We start from the raw sequence: 20,702 nt of genomic DNA, 5'->3' as shown, positions 1-20,702 counted from the left end.
ACCAGCTCTGTGAGTTCATCAACTCCTCCAGAAACTATACCAGGATGATAGAGGCTTTCAGCGGTGCTTCCCACTTGAGCCGAGCCTAGTTTGATGAACTGTTGTCTGGTATCGGCAAGAGGATTTCCCTCTTGCCACCAACAACAGGCACTACGTCATAATCGCTCCCCTACAAGAGCAAGCTCATGATTGGCTAACGCGCCAACTCGAGCGATTCATGCAATACGCCTGTTAACTCGTGCCGCTTCATTCGCGTGAATCTTGTCATTCGCACCGCCTCATTCACGGGACTCACACTGCAGGATGTCTATTCCCGTCGATGCATTGACTTAACACGTAAATCACTCGCACTTGATGCTTCATATGTGTCTGGTGTGAACGCAGCATTAAACAATCCATATTTCTGGGGGAAAATTTTGCAATTCTAAGTGTGCTCCACACAGGTAAGTGCTCTTGACAAACAACCTGTAGGACACATTCTCTCCTCTCCCTATGCACCAGTCACTTTGGCCCAATCCCAATTCTACCCCTTAGCTCTTCCCCTTACTCCTACCCCTCTTTTTTCGCGTTCCCGTGAAGGGGTAGGGGTGTTCCAATTCTCTTTAGCTTGAAGGCGTAGGGCTAAGGGGAAGGGGTAGATGGCTCTTTGAATGGATATTTTTCAGGACCACACTCGAAACCAAGAGGTAAGAAAATTTCCCAGAATACACCAGCCACAACGGCAACATAGCTGCACCCGGAAATAAGGAGATCCACAAATTAGTATTTTTTGTCATTATTACGAATTTTTACAACAAACAAGCATATTTTATAACATTCATAACCGCGTTCGTGTTTTACTGTCATGCTTTTAATGATCTTATTGCCACATTAGATTGTTATGATAACATAATATATGCCTTCTGTAATTTCTTGAAGATAAATGCTAAAAATAACACAACTGGAATAACTACAGCAGTCACGATCGTCTGATCTCCAATGAAGCAAGAGATCACGATGACATATGATGACGTGTGCAGGTGCTGTAGTGCTGTCCCATTTCTTAGGGGTAAATGTTGAAGCCCTTCCCCTTCACACTTGGTTTTAAGGGCCAAGGGGAAGGGGAAGGGGTACAAAAATAGAATTTGGGATGGGCCTTTCTTATCAGCACTCCATGTTTCAGGAAAACATTGTGCAATTCTGAGTGTGCTCTACGGAGGTGAGTGGACTTGACAAACCACCTGTAGGATACACTCTCTCCTTTTTGTATGCTCTAAGAGAATAAGAAGAGTTTTTTTAACTAACGTAGATTTCTCATAGCATTTACTGTATATACTGCTACTCTCTGATGATTTGAAGTGCTTCTTTTATCCTCACTTGTAAGTAACTTTGGATAAAAGCATCTGCTAAACGAGTAAATGTAAACACTTGCATCAGCAAAAAAAAGATTGTTGTTGCTTTTGTTAACATATTAGGTAGAGGTTACTCTAGATGGCACATTAGTTTCAGCTATGATGAGCATTAGCATTTTACTAGACATTTCAAGCACTAACTTACTGCAGTAATATGTGCAGCTAAAATATCAAAACAAATGCAGAAAAATTATTCATTCATTCATTTTCCTTCGGCTTGGTCTCTTATTTATCAGGAGTTGACACAGCAGAATGAACTGCCAACTATTCTGGCATATGTTTTACACAGCGGATGACCTTTCATCTGCAACCCAGTACTAGGAAACACCTGTACACTCTTTCATTCACACACACAAATACACTACGGCCAATTTAGCTCATCCAGTTTACCTACAGTGCATGTCTTTGGACTGGAGGTAACCGGAGGAACAGGGAGAACATGCAAACTCCACACAGAAATGTCAACTGGCCCAGCCAAGAGTCCAAGACACTGAGCCCCCATGCCGTCCCTTATATGAAACATATTTCAGGTTTTGCAGAAAAGTTGGCCAAGTCACGCATTTCCAATGAACCTTTCCATTTTCACAGCACAAACCTGTAAATTTTGCCATACCTAAAATTAATAGGACTGCTAAACAATAAGGCATATCAGTTCATGCATATGTGTGTGCATCCAAACTAGATAACGCACCTCACAATGTGTTTTATGCAGCAAAGACTCAAAACTCCTAGTATCAATCCAAATCCATTTATACCCGTCTATTAGATTACCGAGCACTCCGTCTCAGCAGCACAAAGCTTGAAATGACCTAATTTACACCGCTATCAGCTTAGCTACAGATTCTGCCTTTGACACACATTAATGCAGTGTATTAATTCAGTATCACTCTCTGCAGGGTAACAGCACATTTGTCTCCTTAAGGATATGCCCGAAGAGCAGCGGAGGAAGCACACCTGACCCCAACGACCTATTTATTAAACTGCAGGCATTCCAGCTCACGAATCCGACACATGAAGAAAGTCACCATGGGTTTTCATCACATATGCCACTGCATTAATGCAACTTCTTACATAGTGCAAGATATAGAATAAGGTAAATGACACTTAAAATAGTTTAAACCTCTATGGATTTTTTTATGCTTATGAACACAAAACAAGATAAACTGTACAAGCAATTAGTTACTATGGTAACACTTTATTTTGATAGTCCAATTGAGTATTAGTGGACTCTCTGCTTAATATCTATTGATACTGCTGCTAAACATACACACAGTTCTCCAAACAGCTTTAAAAAGTAGATTTTCATCATAGGTGCCCTTTAAAAAGTAAGAAAACCCATTTCCTTTAAAAGTCAAGTTGAGCTTACTTTAAAAACTGTGTAAACCCAGTGTAACTTGGAACTTTTAAGTTGATCTTACTTTATTTAATAGGCATGCACATAGCCCATTTAGTTCATTTTAGGGCAATGGTTTTACTCACTTTTTAAGTAAATTCACTTTTTATAGTGTATTTTGAAATATGTTGAAAACAAGTATCTTATGAAGGTATGGCTCTTATGAAGGTCTATGGCTACCTGTTTCCAGGATTCTTCAAAATATCTTTATTTTAAAACATAAGAAAATAACTCCTCAAATAAACAATCATTTGAAACCACTCAAGGGTAAATGCTGAATAAATTAGCATTTTTGGTTAAATTAACCCTTTAAGATATCTCATTCACTGTTGCATGTTTTTAATCTTCTGTTGAAGCACTGGTAAGATGAATGAACACCTAAACAAGTGTATATACAAGACCACATCAATGAACTAGAGTACAAAAAACTGAAAGTAATTACGTTGAAGGAGATTTTGTTGGCTGAATTGATAAAAAAAGCTGCAAACTCCTACTTAAATTTGCTGAGCAAAATGGTTGAATAATTGGTGTACTAAGCTTGTTCTGTCGCTTTTTTTAAGTGATCAAGGAATAAGTTATTTATTTGCCTTAAATAGAGCACAAACATTAGTGTTTATAATAAAACTAGACTACAAGGTGACACAAATACTTCACTGAGATAAATAACAATGAGTAAAGATAACTAATAAGAATAAAAAAGCGTGCAACATTTTGCAATATCAGAACTCCTACAGGCTCATACTGAGCAGAGCAAAGACGGTTGATGTTCCGCCAAAAGATGGCAACAGAGACCACATAACAAGCCCTTAGAAGAGAAAAACTCAGCGTAATTTCAAACTACAGCTGATCAAATCATTGTTAAACTGGTAAGTGACTTTCTAAGTCGATGTCTCTCTTTTGTTTGTTGTATTGCTGTATTTAGTGTTTCCGGTAGTGTTTGCTTTGGTTTGGCTTTTTTGGGTTATTTATTGGTTAATTATTGTGATATCCCAATTGCAACCGAGAAATTCTGGGAAATGTCTCTAGACTGATGGCATTTCATGCCATTCAGCCATAAAATCTTAAAATGTGAACAAAATCACCTGTTTTGTCATCATTTTAAACATTACGCTAGAGAATCATTCAAACACTAATATTCAAATACTAGCTCTAAAGTGACGTTTGTGAAGTAGCAATGGTTCTGCCGGTTCTGACGTCAGCTGCAGATGTGAATGAGCGACAGAAGAAAGTAGTTCCTCATACAAAAAGATCCAAATAAAATTACATGAGTAGCAGTGCGATATGGCTGTATATCGTCACTGGTGGGACACTAAGGCACTCGGCCTGCTGCCTCAACGCACGCCTCCCACCAGTGCCAATATACAGCCATTTTGTACTGCTACTCATGTGATATTGCTCATATATATTTTTTATTATAATAATAATAATTATTATTATTATTATTATTACTGTTATGTTATTTATTTACAAATAATAACTGAAGACAAATGAGTGTTTATTATAGACTGATCATTCAATTAATTAATCATTATTCACAGTTTTACAAGTGTGTAAAATGTTTGTATGTTTTCATTTTTATTTATTTAATTTTATTTATTTTACATTTATTAGGAATTTTGATATAAAAGACTCCATTTTTTTTTTTTGAAAGTGCACAAAACTTGATTCTTTCCAATCAATCAGAATAGACAGCTGTAAAAAGGTTTAGCATAGTGACTCTATAACTCTGTGACCATCTCTGGCAATCAGCTTTAACATAGCCGTGCTAAATTCATGCCCTCATATCCCTCTATTAATACATATATGTTTTAAAATGTCTTGCTTCTCATGCATTTATTTAAATTCAAGCACCCTTGAACTGACTTATGTCAGCTCAGAATAAACTTAAAATAAACTCAGACTTATGTTTGAACCAAGCTATTCCTGTGGACAAGCATGTAGATGATACATGATACTGGACTTTTTAAACAGGGCCTTGAAGCGCCTGGATGTGTGTCTGATCCCTGATACCCAAATCGCAGATGGCAGAGGCTCAGAGGGGGCTCTCCTTACACCCCAAAAACAGAGCAAAAAATCCAGACACACACAGGGCACAAAGACAGACCCTCACGCAGAGTAAAACACAACGGGAGTCTCTCTCAGCCTTCCCTTTTCTCTCTCTAATGAGATTTTAATGGGCAGGTCTGCTGAGACTCACTGTCCCAGCCTGAATGCTGCACCAAAGGGCCAAAACATCAGATTCCACAGAGATATAATTCCTTATAAATTACATTCTCGTTGATTTAAAGTTCTTAGTGCAGCGTTGATCAAAATCTGAGTTGATTTGCCATAAGAAGGTGCAGCTCGTGTCTCATCAGCTGAAAATTTCAGTGGAATTTCTTGAAGCTTCTTCTGAGGCTCCTTTGTGGATTTTCAGTGAAATGTGAATGGGTAAAGTGCCCTCTATTGGCCAACTCGAGAACGACACAATGTAAATTTAAAAACAGGGATCAAAACTCAGCGTCTTTCTGTATTACATTGGTGATATTGTAATAAATAAACACTATTTTCTAAACTGTGTTAAAAAATATGGCAACCGTCTCACTGTCTGCTGTTTATCTGTAAAGTGACACATGAGGTGAACACAAAAAATGCTGTCATAGAAATGTTATCAAACTGCAGTCTTACTTTTTTGAAATGTAAATAGAAAATTATTCAAAAATAGCTATATTAATAACTTTTTTGGGGGTCGGTAAGATTTACTAATATTTTCAAATGTCTGTTATGCTCACCAAGGCTGTATTTATTGGAATAAACTACATTAAAATCCATAATACTCTGAAGTATTATTGTATTTAACATTTTCTACATAGATATGGAATTTAATTTAAATAGTTGAAGAGAAATCCTTAGCCCTACTGTGAAATTTGATTTATTTTTCAAAAGCTATTTAGCAGATTAGAGATTTTTTAAATAAATAATGTAAATAATAATAATATTTTTAAATAAATTATAATAACTGATTTGTTTTGTCTTTTGTCATGATGACAGTACATAATATTTTTCTAGTTATTTTGCAAGATATTAGTAATCACAAGGTGCAATTTAAGTAGGTTAATTTATATTATTATTAAAGGTTAATTAGGTTAACTAGGCAAATTAGGATAATTATCCAAGCCAATGTACAACACTATATTTGTTTTCTATAGCAAATTGAAAAAAAAAACTTAAGGGAGCTAATAATGTTGACCTTAGAATGAATGAATGAATGAATGAATGAATGAATTTATTTATTTATTTATTTATTTATTTATTTATTTATTTATTTATTTATTTATTTTTATTTTTATTTATTTTTTTTTTTTTTTACGTATTCTTTTATTATTTACTCATTTTTTATTTAGTTTTCATTATTTCTATTTGTTTTCAATATTTGTTTTATTATCTCAATATTTGTTTTCATTTATAGTCCCTTTATTAATCTGGGGTCGCCACAGTGGAATGAACCACCAACTTTTCCAGCATTTGTTTTCTGCAGCGGATGACCTTCCAGCTGCAACCCATCACTGGGAAACATCCATACATACTCATTCACACACATGCACAACGGCCAATTTAGAGCATGTATTTGGACTTATGATGCAAACCGGAGCACCCGGAGAAAACCCACGGGAACACAGGGAGAACATGCAAACTCCACACAGAAATGCCAACTGACCCTGCTGGGGCTCGAACCAGCGACCTTCTTGGTGTGAGGGGAATGTGCTACCCACTGCACCATCGTGACACCCTTTGTTTTCATTCATTCATTTTTTTTTCGGCTTCGTCCCTTTATGAATCTGGGGTCGCCACAGCGGAATGAACCATCAACTTATTTAGCACGTTTTACACAGCGGATGCCCTTCCAGCCGCAACCCAACACTGCACATCCATATACTCTTGAACACACTCACAAAGACTACAGCCAATTTATCTTACTTAATTCACCTGAACCGCATATCTTTGGACTTGTGGAGGAAATAGGGGCAACTAGCGGAAACCCAAGCCACACGGGGAGAACATGCAAACTCCACACAGAAATGCCAACTGACCCACCTGGGGCTCGATTCAGCGACCTTCTTGCTGTGAGGCGATTGTGCTACCCACTGTGCCACTGTGCTGCCCCCTTTGTTTTTACTGTTTTGTTATAATTTACATTTTCTTTTTTACTTTTATTCATTTATTTATTTATTTAATATTCCGGACAACATAAAAGAAATGAGACTTTCTCCAGAAAAAAAGCATAAAAGGAAATACTGTTAAAAAAGTCCTTGCTTCCACATAACTTGTGAAATATTAGAAAAAATCAGGGATGATAACTGAAGAGCTAATGTGTTCGTCTTATGTCTAATTTTAGTTGGTTAAGCCAATAGTCCACCCAAAAATCTACATCTGCTGATAAAATCTAAGCGTAAGAAACCTTTATCTGTTTCAAGGAAGCACCCTTACTGCTTATACAGTAAATGCTTATTATTGAATATAGGCTTACAAATGGTAAAAAAAAACATATATATATATATATACATACATATATATATATACATATATGTATATATATATATATATATATATATATATATATATATATATATATATATATATATATATATATATATATATATATATATATATATATATGACTCACAATATAGACTCACAACATATTTCTGCCTGTTTTTATGTTAATGTTGGAATATGTTGGAGTTGTGTGTGTTTATGTATGGTATGTGTGTGTGAGACTGTATGGGAGAGAGAGCGGGAGAATGTGCTTTCAGTAGATAATAAAACAGGATTTAGTGGTAAATAGTTTGTCATTTTAATGCTGCTGTTTAAATAGACATATTTACTTGCTCAATGTCTCTGTGGGCCATAAGGACCTTAAAATAACTTAAATCATTTGGCATAGTGATATGGAATTGTAACATGGTTTAAACCTGCCTGGAACTACTTTATCTGGTCATTCCCTGAAAATAAGTACACGCATTACAACGTTCATCAACCAATCAGAATTAAGCATTTAGCAGCCCTGTTGCATAATAGGTCATTTGCAGATGACGTCATTTCTACAATGTGAAATTCTGATGGTGGGCAGAAAGTGATTCTATAGGAATTACTAGCAGAACTTTAAACTTTGTGTTGTATTTGGTTGTTCAAATCGCTTAACATGAGAAATGATGAAGAATTTTTATAGGGTTTCAAATATTGTTGATCATTAAGGATAAAAGTTTGAGACACTGACCAAAAAATTTAAGGAAATTTGGCTTGAAATAAACGTTTTTTCAAATATATACATGCATGTGTGTATACAAATTATATCTTATTATTATGTTTATGTATAACATTTTATAAAAAAAAAAAACGAATTAATCGATTAATACAAAATAAAATATATGTATACAAAAATAAATACAAAATCCAGTAAAATATGGCATGCTTCAAAACCACTATAAAGTATGGTGATGCATTGCTGAGACACACATATTGTGTTTCCATTAAATTATGTCATAATCATGAGATCCTTTAACATTAAAACTACATATTTTCTTATAACAACAAGATGTTATTCTTTAACACAACAGCGTTCCCCTAATAACGTCATATTATGTTGTTAAAATCACATAATTATGTCATTAAAATCACATCTTTTCTTATAATGATGACATTTTACTGTAGGTAAAATAACTTCTTTTCTTGTTATAATGAGACTAACCAGAAAAGAGAGTGCTGTATCTGAAATTGCCCCCTATACCCTCATTCACTATTCCCTACATTAGTCCACTAATATAATCTGCTTGAAGGAGTGAATGAAATGAGTGAGTGAATTAGAGCACTCAGTGCACCGGAAGGGATACCGTTTTTGTTTGTGTTTATAATGTCAATGGATAAATCCCTCAGACGGATTCGCTTTTCGACTTCTTGGTCAGACCCTGTGATAGTTATTTAACACTTAGCGAGAGCTGTCTTACAAAGACTTTCGATTTCTGTCATGTAGTCTATACAAACGTTACTTTAATTAAATGATATTTTATTTCAAATTAATTCGGCGTGAAGTCTTGTCATTGCTGTGCATTATGGGAGTGATTGAGAAAACTTCATAACATCCACTGTGGTTTCGGCACCACTAAACATTGCCTGGTCTGATGAGTCTCGATTTCTGCTGCGACATTCGGATGGTAGAATCAGAATTTGGCATCAACAACGAGAAAGCATGGATCCATCCTGCCTTGTATCAACAGTTCAGGCTGGTGGTGGTGGTGTAATGGTGTGGGGGATATTTTATTGACACACTTTGGGCCCATTAGTACCAATTGAGCATCGTGTCAACACCACAGCCTACCTGAGTATTATTGCTGACCCAGTCCATCCCTTTATGACCACAGTGTACTCATCTTCTGATGGCTACTTCCAGCAGGTAACACACCATGTCATAAAGCATGAATCCTCTCAGACTGATTTCTTGAACATGACAATGAGTTCACTGCTCTTATGTCAATATGGACCAAAATCTCTGAGGAATATTTCCAGTACCTTGTTGAATCTACACCATGAAAAATTAAGGCAGTTCTGAAGGCAAAAGGGGGTCCAACCCGGTACTAGTAATGTGTACCTAATAAAGTGGCCGGTGAGTGTGTATATGAGTGTTAGGGGTAATACGTTATTAAATAATAATATTACTTTTCCAAAGTAACGAGTAATATAACACATTACTTTTAAAAATAAGTAATATTTTTGGAGTTACATTTAAAAAAATGTAACGCGACTTACTTTTTACCTTGCTTAATTGGATTTTCCAAAATATATTGCGGAAATCAAAATTACCTTAGGTTGAATCACACACTCAATGAGAAAACGTGCTGTGAAAAAACAGACAGTCGGCTCGCACTCATCATCATCATCAGGTCTGTTTTTTCACAGCAGATGTGTCAGTGTACTTTTCTACTAACTGATGTGGGTTTATTTTGAGTCAGAGGGGGTATCCAGTATGTTAGTACTTACTGAGGACGCAAATCATTTCACGACAACGTGAAATGTGACAGTGGCTTGTGTGAACGTGAATCGGCAGATCTGTGTGAACGAGTGCACAGGTGTTTAAATCTACATTTCTTGACAGACAGTTTGGGCTACTTATCAAAATGATGGGAATTATCAGCCTTACAATATTTACTTGGATGAACATTTGTTAGTCTTATGTCTTACCCAGAATATAAAAATACGTATAAATACATTTAGATCATTAACTTTAATCATTACCATTGATGTGAAGAGACTTTCAACCAGCACAATAACAAATGTTTCTGAAGACAATCACCTACTGCACCTTTAAGTGTAGATTATGTGTAACAAAAACTCTTGACAACTGCAAAAACAAACAACATCGAAAAAAAAAAACTGGATGCAAAGCACTACACCCGCACCCCACCTTCAGCAATGATAGACATCAGTTTACCACCTCCAGGTAAAACAATTAATTTGACTAAACTGAAAAAAAATGGTTATTGCTTTTATTGTTGAGGAGGTGCAGCCACTGTCTAACGTTACTGTAGAAGAGACTACGTTTTATGATATAGTAAGATTTTTTTCTCTTTTGGGAAACGGTTTACACATTTGTTAAAATCTGTTTTTGCCATAATATAAATTATTTCCAACACAGGCTCATTGTGAAAACGTAGCCCTGCGGACGTTTCTGGAGACAGCAAATTACGTAGGCGGAGGTACATATGGCAGCATTTCATTTTTTTAAACAAACGCTAAGGGGCAGTGTGACGCCGTTCCTTTTCGCGTTTAACAGCTGACCGCTTACCTGCGTATGGACAGCATTCCAGCTGCAACCAGTTTGTCCTGTTAGTGCACCACGAACATCGGCGGATTTGAAATGCAGAGAGGAGTTGACCACGAAGACAAGGCTTCGAGTCCGGTGAAGAGCGGTTCCAGAAAAAGCAGGCAAGACAAAAACAGAATCCAAAATATAAAACAAACAAGTGAATAGCAGGGTGAGAATGTGGTAAAATCTGAAAACGTGGTAAAAAAAAAATCAGACGAGGGCTTTTATTTTTTTGGATTGCTTTTTATACGTGTTGGTTGGGTTTAGGGAAGTGGGTGGGTGCGTCAATCTATAAAATTGGTTGGGTTTAGAGAAGGGGGAGGGTGGATCAGCCGATCGTTCATTCAGTCAGTCAGAAAGTCTGTCAAAAAGTGAGTCGACAGCGGCGTCTGTTGGGTTTACGCGAATGGCACTCGCGAGGGAAATTTGAGATCTCTAAAAGCGTACACAGCGACCTCTGGCGGATTCACGAAAACAAAAACTGCAGAAAAACGTGCCGCCGGGATGTATTTCACGGTCTCCAGAAACGTCCGTGGAGGTACGTTTTCAGAATGAGCCTGGGTTGATTATTTCATGCTGATACTCTTTGGCTTTATTGCAATCTTTATCTCAAACGCAAGTGAATTTACTTAACTAATAACACAAAACATTCAAAAGTAGCAAACACATTATTTTACATGCTTTCATTAATCTGTATATACAGCATGTATAGCTCTGGGCTCAGAAAGTTCTCAAAATATCATTTTCTCCTACATTTTTTAAAGGAAAATGAAAGTGTAGGTTATATAGGTGGCTGTTAAATGCAGAGCTTCTCTATAAAAAAAGGTGAAACAACACCTGCAAGTTCTGAAAGAGATCAAACCTCAACCAGCTAAGAAAAAGTAGCGCAAAAAAAAAACTAAACAGTAATATCACGCATTACTTTCCATTAAAAGTAACACAATTAGTTACTTTTTGGGGTGAGTAACTCAATATTGTAATGCAATACTTTCCCCAACACTGTATATGACAGTTTGCAAAGCAACATGTACATGTACTCTGTCAAATGTGGTAAGCATGAAACATTAAGAAAACAAAATCGTATAATGTGACATTTACTGTTGTAGTCTGAACGGGTCTTTATTGTTATTCTGGAAACCATACTGTTTCCCATTTTTGCTTTCCCACACATGGGAACTATAGCACTGAAGTGATGTCATACTGTATATAATGACACAAAGCATTTATCATGCTCTACCACTGCTTCTTGGGGAGAAAAATAACCTGTTTCTGAAAAAGGAACACAATTGCTAAGCTACTGAAAAATAAAGTAAGTCACTACTACTGGTTATCTATTCGCCAGCTCTGCACGGGGTATTAGATATTTATACAGCTTCAGAAGCAAAGAATATGTTCATCTGTGACCTCGTCCAGAAGGCCGTGTGGTCCTGAGGGACAAACCGAGACTGATGGCCAGAGGGATCTGGAGATCCAGCAGTGCTGGTAGAGGAGAATGACCCACACCTCTCTCTCTCCTTCACTGCTGAAAACACAGGTCAGTCCACTGACTCTCTCATATATTAGCACAAAGCCAACATGACCTCTGATGTGAGCTCACACATGCTCTCTTTCTAGACTGCTTTTAAATGAACAACTGCAGTTTGTTGCACCCACATGCACAAATATATTCATCTGGTCATAATGTACAGTTTTATAAACTTCTGTTGTACTATTTATATTCTTCCTTCAGCTACAGTAAATGTTCTAACTCATTCCGTAGTGTTAATCTTTATTTATTTGCTTGTTTGTTTTTTTGTTTGTTTGTTTATTTCATACAGGGCTCATTCTGAAAACGTAGCGCTATATACATTTCTGGAGATTGCGAATTATGTAGCCAGAAGTACATATGGCTGCATTTCATCTTAAAACCAAGTCTTTTACCTTTCCGTGGATGGCTTTCCCACTGTTACCAGTTTGTTCAGTAGCTGGCTGCGTTCGTCGGTGGACTTAATACGCAGACAGGAGTTGACCATGACGATGGGGTTCGAGTCCGGTGAAGAACGGTTCCAGAAAGTAGGTAAGACAAAAGCCAAAACAAGTAAATAACAGGGTGAGAGTGTGGTAATATCTGAAAATGTGGTAAAAATCAGGGGGATTTTCTTTTTCTGGATTTTTTTTAGAAACACAGTCGGTTGAGTTTAGCGAAGTAGGTGGGTGGGTCAGTCAGTCATTCAGTCGGTCGACAGCAACCTCTTGCGAATTTATGCAAGAAGGGTAGGTGCAAATGACACTCGCAAGAAAAAGTTGAGATCTCAAAAAGCATAAACAGCGGCCTCTGGTGGATTCGTGGAAACAAAAACTGCAAAAAAACATACCTCCCGGGTCGTATTTGGCGTTCTCCAGAAATGTATACAAGGGTACGTTTTCAGAATAAGCCTGGGTTGATTTATTTCTTTATTTATTTATTCATGTATTATTTTAACATTAAATTGATTGAAAGTGATCTTAAAGATTACAGTAATGACTTACCGTATTCTAATAAATGTTCTTTTAATTTCTGTATTTACTGTAAATACAATGTAAATTTTGTAAAAAATTATTATGTTTTCATTTTTATGACTATATACTTTAATAGTACTTACTAATTAAGTTTTATTTAATTTGTTTTTCATTTAAAGTCTTAATTAAATTGATTAGACAGGCAATTAGATGATTTTTTCAGTTAGCTATAATATTATTTCTATTATATAATAAATGTTATTTTTATTCATTCATTCATTTTCTTTTTGGCTTAGTCCTTTTATTAATCTGGGGTCGCCACAGCGGAATGAACCGCCAACTTATCCAGCATATGTTTTTTACGCAGCGGATGCCTTTCCAGCTGCAACCCATCTCTGGGAAACATTCACACTCATACACTACGGACAATTTAGCCTACCCAATTTACCTGTACCGCATGTCTTTGGACTGTTATTTTGTATTATGTTACTGTATATGTAAATAATGATTTATTTATATTGCATTTATAATAATCATTCTTTGATCATTTTCTTTTCAACTTTCACATGTCTTTCACAAACAGCATATGTTTAACACAGCGGATGCCCTTTTCAACACTGGGAAACACCCATACACTCTTGCACATACACTACGGCCAATTTAGCTTATTTAATTCACCTGTACTGCATGTCTTTGGACTGTGGGGGAAACCGGAGCATCCAGAGGAAACCCACGCAAACACAGGGAGAACATGCAAACTCCACAAAAACACCAACTGACGCAAACAGGGCTCGAACTAGCGACCTTCTTGCTGTAAGGCAATTGTGCTACCCACCGCGCCACCGTGCTGTCATTTATAGTTATAATAATAATAATATTTTATACAATCCCCAGTATTCTATCATAATTTATAAATTCGATTGTTATATATTATATCAGATTTGTATTATTTATATTGCATTAATAATGCAGGAATCCGTTTAGCTATTTTACAGTATAAACACACAATCAGCCATTATCAGTAAAGAATAATTAATTTCTCCTTGTGTCTATTCTATCCTTTTTCATAGCTTTCGGTTGTCTTTCTCTGGATTACATCAGACTCTCTGTGCCTCTATAACCCAATCCTGCAGCCTCGCTTCTGAAGAAAATACAACATGTGCACAGGAGCCATTTTTGTCATTGCATGAACTATAGTCAAAGAGGGCCATGAAAGTCATAACATGGAAAACCTCCCCTGATGCCGCTCTCCCTACTTTCTGCTGGGGTCTTTTGTCTCGCATGTCAAAGAAGACAAAAAAGAAAAATGGCTGCCAGCCTTCGCCCTCTTGCCTTCATAACTAAAAAGCGTACAGTATGACCGAAGGGACACATTTAAAGCTCCTTCATCACCCAAACTACACTCTCTTGTCTCAAACCCTTTAGGTAATAGAGAAGAGATGGAGCGGAGGACAATGAAGTCACATCCGTTACAGATAACAGCTATTATTTCAAAATACATCTAATTTTTACAATTGGCCCCAGGAGACACGTGTTGACACCAGGTATAAATGGTGATGTGTCTGTGGTGATTGTGTGTAAATAGGTCACCCTGATCATCCTCATACTGACCACACACATATAATAATAGTAGCAATTCTTGCTCTATTAGAATCACATTTAATTACATGGAAAGGGAAAGTAACACATTGCATTAAACAAATTTTTGATGTAGAAAGTCTATATCTACCAAGTAGAAAACGTACTGAAAATAAATATTATTCTTGATGCTACTGTACAGAATTACTAAACTGGACTGTATAACAACACACTTTACTATTTTGCACATCCTCATAGTATTTTAGCACCTTCTGTATATGTTAATTGTGACTTTTTGCTTTTTATCACAATTTAGACTTTTATTATGTAAAACTAAATTTTCCTCAGAATAGGATATATGCCGAAGCATGCTAATAGGACTTTTAATTTGCCAGTAACCTGGGTTAATCGTTTCCGGTGAAGTGTATGCCAATGCAAAATCGGGGCGTTTAAGGTCTGTTTTCTTTAAAAATCAGCGATCTCCACTGGCTGTGTGATATCCGATATAAAGTGGGTCTCAGATTTTACAAGAAGCACTGCATTAAATGACATTTTTCCGGCCATGTCCCTATAATATGAGCATTTATTTTACCCCTATTCAATGGAGCTTCTGCGCTAGCCTGGCGATTCTGATGGGCGCGTGCGTGCAAACGGCTTTTTGTCTCGTTTTACACTTGAGCAACTAAATGAATGTCAAAATCTGTTTAACTGATTGTATTCGAATTACATTACAACATCGATGTTGTAAAAGGAACCGTATAAGATGGAAAAAAATACTCACAATAACAGGTCACCGGAAGTTTATTAGTATGGGAAAAACACTAGCTCGTACCATATTGCGCTAAAATAAATTATTCATTCATTCATTTTCTTTTCGGCTTAGTCCCTTTATTAATCTGGGGTCGTCACAGCGGAATGAACCACCAACTTATCCAGCATATGTTTTATGCAGCGGATGCCCTTCCAGCAGCAATGCAACATGACCCAGCCGAGGCTCGAACCAGCGAACTTCTTGTTGTGAGGCGACAGCACTACAATGTATGAGCCTACTGCGTCACCTCGTCGCCTAAAATAAGTCTGAATTCTTAATTTAAATCAGTTTACAATTATGCAATATAGAGTTTAGATCTAAAAAATCTTGTTTATTTTTGTAATTCTAAATTTATATTTCAAAAATCCCTGAGCTTTGTTCTCAAATTCCCATTCTGACAAGTTACTTTTCTGAGTTTATTTCCTGCAGTTTATTTGCAGTTTATTTCTCAATATTCAGAGTATATTTGCAATTCTAAATGTAATTATCAGAATTTAGCTCGAGTATAGTTTAGGTTGATACCTAACAATTTAGAATTTATATCTCACGATTTAGGGACCACATCTTACAATTCTGAAATTATATCTCACAATTTAGAATTTACCTCTTGCAATGCTTGTTTATTTAGTATCCTCTGTTTTTTTCACTCAAGATTTCAACTTTATTTACATAATTTCAAGTTTATATCACAGTTCTGATTTGAGTAGCAAAATCTAAATAGCAACATGTAAACTCACAACTTTGAGAAAACAAGATGCAGTTACCTTTTTTATTGCTGTGGAAATGTTTATTAATTACCACTATGAGGCTGTCACTTTTCAAAAAGACCTTAAGAGCACATATTAGTACCTAAAAATTTCGAGTGGTACACTTTCTCGGTATTAATATGTACCATAATATGAACTTTTTAAAAATGTACTGCTCCAGTAACTTTATTTCTGAGAGTGTCTAGTATATTTATGTATTACTGTGACTTCTTATGTCTTGTGTATTATTCTGCTTTAGACCTATTATGTTTGTATATTTCATTCATTCATTCATTTTCCTTCAGCTTAGTCCTTTATTCATCAGGGGTCGCCACAGCAGATTGAACCGCCAAATATTCTGGCATGTTTTATGCAGCGGATGCCCTTCCAACCACAACCCATTTCTGGGAAACACCCATACACTCTCACATTCACACACTCATACTCAAACACTACAGCCAATTTTGTTTACCCAATTCATCTATGCCACATGTCTTTGCACTGTGGGGGAAACTGGAGCACCCGGAGGAAACCCACGCAGGGAGAACATGCAAACATCTACACAAAAATGCCAACTGACCGGCCGGGGCTCGAACCAGTGATTTTTTTGCTCTGAGGTGACAGTGCTAACCACTGAGCTACCGTGCCACCATTTCGTACAACTTAATACTTGCTTTGAATTCTCCATATATTTATTATATAAAATGGAAATGGAAAATGCAGAATTATATGAAGAGCTCTTACCCTCCACACAAGATGGCTGTGCACGTGTGGTACCGGCCACCTGACCAGGGAAACAGGAGCACTTGACGGTCTGTGAACGCTCCTCAATCTTGTTCTTATTGCAGCAGCGGTGGATGGCAACCACCTCACAGGTGCCCTGCTTTACCTGGTACGAAGCTGCAGAAAAGAGATCGGGAAAAATCAGTTAATAAATATTAGATGAAAAACAAATCGCTTGCAATTCAGAGAATATATCTCGCAGTTCAAAATTTGTCATGTATAGTGAATTTATCTCTCCAATTCTGATTTTAAATGTTATTTTTCTGAGTTTATATCTTGAAATTCAGAGTTCAAATTTTCAGAGTTTATAAGTTAATGCAGCTTATATTTGCAGTTCAATTTTTATCATTTTTAGCCTATATTTTACAATTTATATCTGAGTTTATTTCTCAAAGTTCAGCTTATATTTCTAATTCTGAGTTTATATATGGATATTTAATTTATATTTGCTAATCAGAGTTTTTATTTTACTACATTTTATATCTGGCAGTTCATTCCAATAGCATGAAAACTAAAAAATAAAGGGAATGAGGCAAAGGATGAGTGAGTTTATTTCACAAATCAAGTAGTAAATCTCAAAATTCATATATATTTGAAATCCTGAGTTAATATCTCATAATTCTGGATTTATATCTCATAATTCAGTTAATATTTGGGATTCAAAGTTTGCAACTCGCAACTTATTTCTATAATTTTCTAAAGAGTTTATATCTAATAATTCAACGTTTATATATATAACAGGTACGAGATTATATTTCAATATTACATTTGCAATTCTGAATTTACATTTGGTAATTCAATTTACATTTGCAAGTCAGTCTATATCCTAAAATTTAGTATATATTAACAATTCAGTAGAGTTTTACAAAACAGGAGAGTATATATTGCATAATTCTGAGCTTATATTTCATAATTCCATAATTACATTTTGAAAATATGTTTATATCTGGCAATTCAGAGTTTATATGTAATAATGTAGAGTTTATATTTCACATTACAAAAATTTAATAAATGAAATACAGTAAATATAAATTCTTTTGGATAAGTGTCTCCCAAATCCCAAAAGTACATATATAATTTTTTTTTATTATTATTAGTTGTAGTACTAGTAGTATTTTATTATTATTATTTTGCGCAGACAAAAAACAGCAACACATACTGCTATCTATTTCTCAGAGAAATGGCAACATTAGCATGTGAGTCTGTTCTTTCAGCTAGCGACTCAAAAGAGCGAGAGATCAAAAGATGAAAAGCAAACCTGATTTGTCAATATAGATGTAAATAAACAGTTATTTAAAGATTTTTCTCAATAATTTAACCTTATGCATTAATAACCCAGCTAATAAAATAAGAAGCATACATATTTAATGAGAGTGGCAGCATCTAACAAGCAGCTAAAGGCCTGCCAGGTCCAAGTCTCTCCTATACTTCCACTAGCAGCACATACATAATGAAAACAGAGCTCTATTCTTCTGTTCGGGGGGATTTTCTTTTTTTTTACAGCCAGTCTAACATGAGTGCTCAATTACAAGCAAGATTTCTCTCCAGGAAACACAGGCTTCTCTGCAGTGAGGTGTGTGTGTGTGTGTTTCATTGTCTTATTTGATATGAAATAATAAAATACATTATGATATGCTCATAACAGGTGGCTGTGGGAAATAACATATCCAAATTATTCAAATCTTGGATGAAGTTATCAAACACCATTAGCATTGCTTGAATACAAAAGTAACTAGTCACTCTGTGTTTACTGATATATATTTATATGTGGCATAACCATCTGTTCTGCTGTCATCAGGGAGAGAAAACAGGTGATGGGGATTCGAGGTGAGTCACTTTCTTCTCCAGGGACAATGACAGACAAAATTCATTATACAACTGAATCAGGGGACATTCAGAAATAGCTTGTTTTTGCATTTGAAAGCTTGAGATTCTGGAGAGTGTAATGGAAAAAGAAAGGTTTAGATCTTGTTTTATAAAATTTGAACTTTATATTTTTATTTTGATAAAGCTGTGCCATACTCAAAATGCTCCAAATGACTTAATGGCGTAAATGCATACAGTAATATATACAAAACTGTATATACAATAGTCATATACAAAAGAGCCATCAACAAAGAGTGTGATTTATCTTAATTATTGTTTTAGTTGCCATAGTTTAAGAGCAAATGACTTTTTCGTTTAATAAATAAGGTAATTCTAGTTTGCACCATTTAAGTAATCACAAGTCTCCACAATATGATTTTATCACAATGTCTGTCACCATACAATATTATTGCGATTTTAAATATATTGCAATATTCTGTGACATGCTGCACTTTATTAACATTTTCAACTTCAGTGATGGTTCCCAAATGAAACGTTTGACAACATCTGAATGAACTAAAACGGAAACATTTCTCAGTTTCTTTATCTCACTTCTGTTGTATTGCCGATGTGCAAAAATGGGATTGTCAAGCAGACAAACTGACCAATACTTTAGAAAGAAAAGCAGTGCTCTGTCCCTTACTGAACAGATTCTGGACAAACATATTTGACTGTACTTCAAGGCTTATAGCAGACCTTTTCTACCAGATGCCGAACTTCTCACAAAGCACATCTTCTCTCCCTCAAACAATGCAAGAGTCTATAATGTAAGGCATGGTGGCATGATGGCTAAAAGACTATTGCTTAATAATTGAAAATCATCTTTCCACCTTTAAGTGTCTATCAGTAGGGTGCTCTTTGAAAAGCATGTGACCATGAACAGCTACTGATACACTAAAAGTCCCATCATCAAAATGATCTAAACACATGTTCAAACAGAAGATATGTTTATAAATATCCTGTCTATTTGAAATCTAAATTACTCACCTAAAAAGATAAAAATATATCATGTGGTTCAGCAGACACAGTTTTGTCAATATAGTGTCATTTGGCAATATAGTGATATTCCCATTTTGGCTTAATCCCTTTATTAATCTGGGGTCACCACAGCGGAATGAACCGCCAATTTATCCAGCATATGTTTTACGCAACGGATGCCCTTCCAGCTGCAACCTATCACTGGGAAACTTCCATGCACACTCATTCACACACATACACTATGGACAATTTAGCTTACCAAATTTACCTATACCACATGTTTTTAGACTATTATTATATTATATTATATTATATTATATTATATTATATTATATTATATTATATTATATTATATTATATTATATTATATTTTAATAACTATTTTAATTAAGTTGTTAAGTTGTTTAAATAATTAGTCTTAAATAAGGTTTAAGCAGCAGTTGATTGCCATCATAAATCATAAAATGAACGCAAATTACAAATGTTTATACTCAAGCAAGTCAATTGATTTTGTAATTGTAAATATGTGAATAAATGAATGAATGAATGAATGAATGAATGAATGAATGAATGAATGAATGAATGAATGAATGCTTTAAAAATTATTACAAATCCCAAATTATTTACAAATTAAATTAAATCTAAATTTTCTTGTTATTGTACTAAAACCTGTGAAAATTATATTATCTTTATAGTTACTATATTTTGACTGAACTAATAAATGAATGAATGAATTAATTAATTAATTAGTTAATTAATTAGTAAAATAATGACTTTTTAAGCTTTTTCTTAATCTCACATAAAACTTTTAAAAAACTGTTGATTTGTTTTTAAGTCA

General features: G+C 35.3%; 1 protein-coding gene across 1 annotated transcript in view; it reads right to left on the bottom strand.

Moving 5' to 3' along the window:
- The window catches only part of tafa4b (TAFA chemokine like family member 4b), a 110,814-nt gene that overhangs the window by 24,715 nt on the left and 65,397 nt on the right, over nt 1-20,702 (bottom strand). Inside the window, exon 4 of the mRNA XM_056468274.1 lies at nt 16,982-17,137. Within this exon, the coding sequence (XP_056324249.1) occupies nt 16,982-17,137 (156 nt within the window). The remainder of the gene's footprint in view (nt 1-16,981; nt 17,138-20,702) is intronic.

This window comes from Danio aesculapii, chromosome 11 (genome assembly GCF_903798145.1).
Source record: "Danio aesculapii chromosome 11, fDanAes4.1, whole genome shotgun sequence".
NCBI lineage: Eukaryota > Metazoa > Chordata > Actinopteri > Cypriniformes > Danionidae > Danio > Danio aesculapii.
This window is presented reverse-complemented; position numbering and strand designations above follow the sequence as displayed.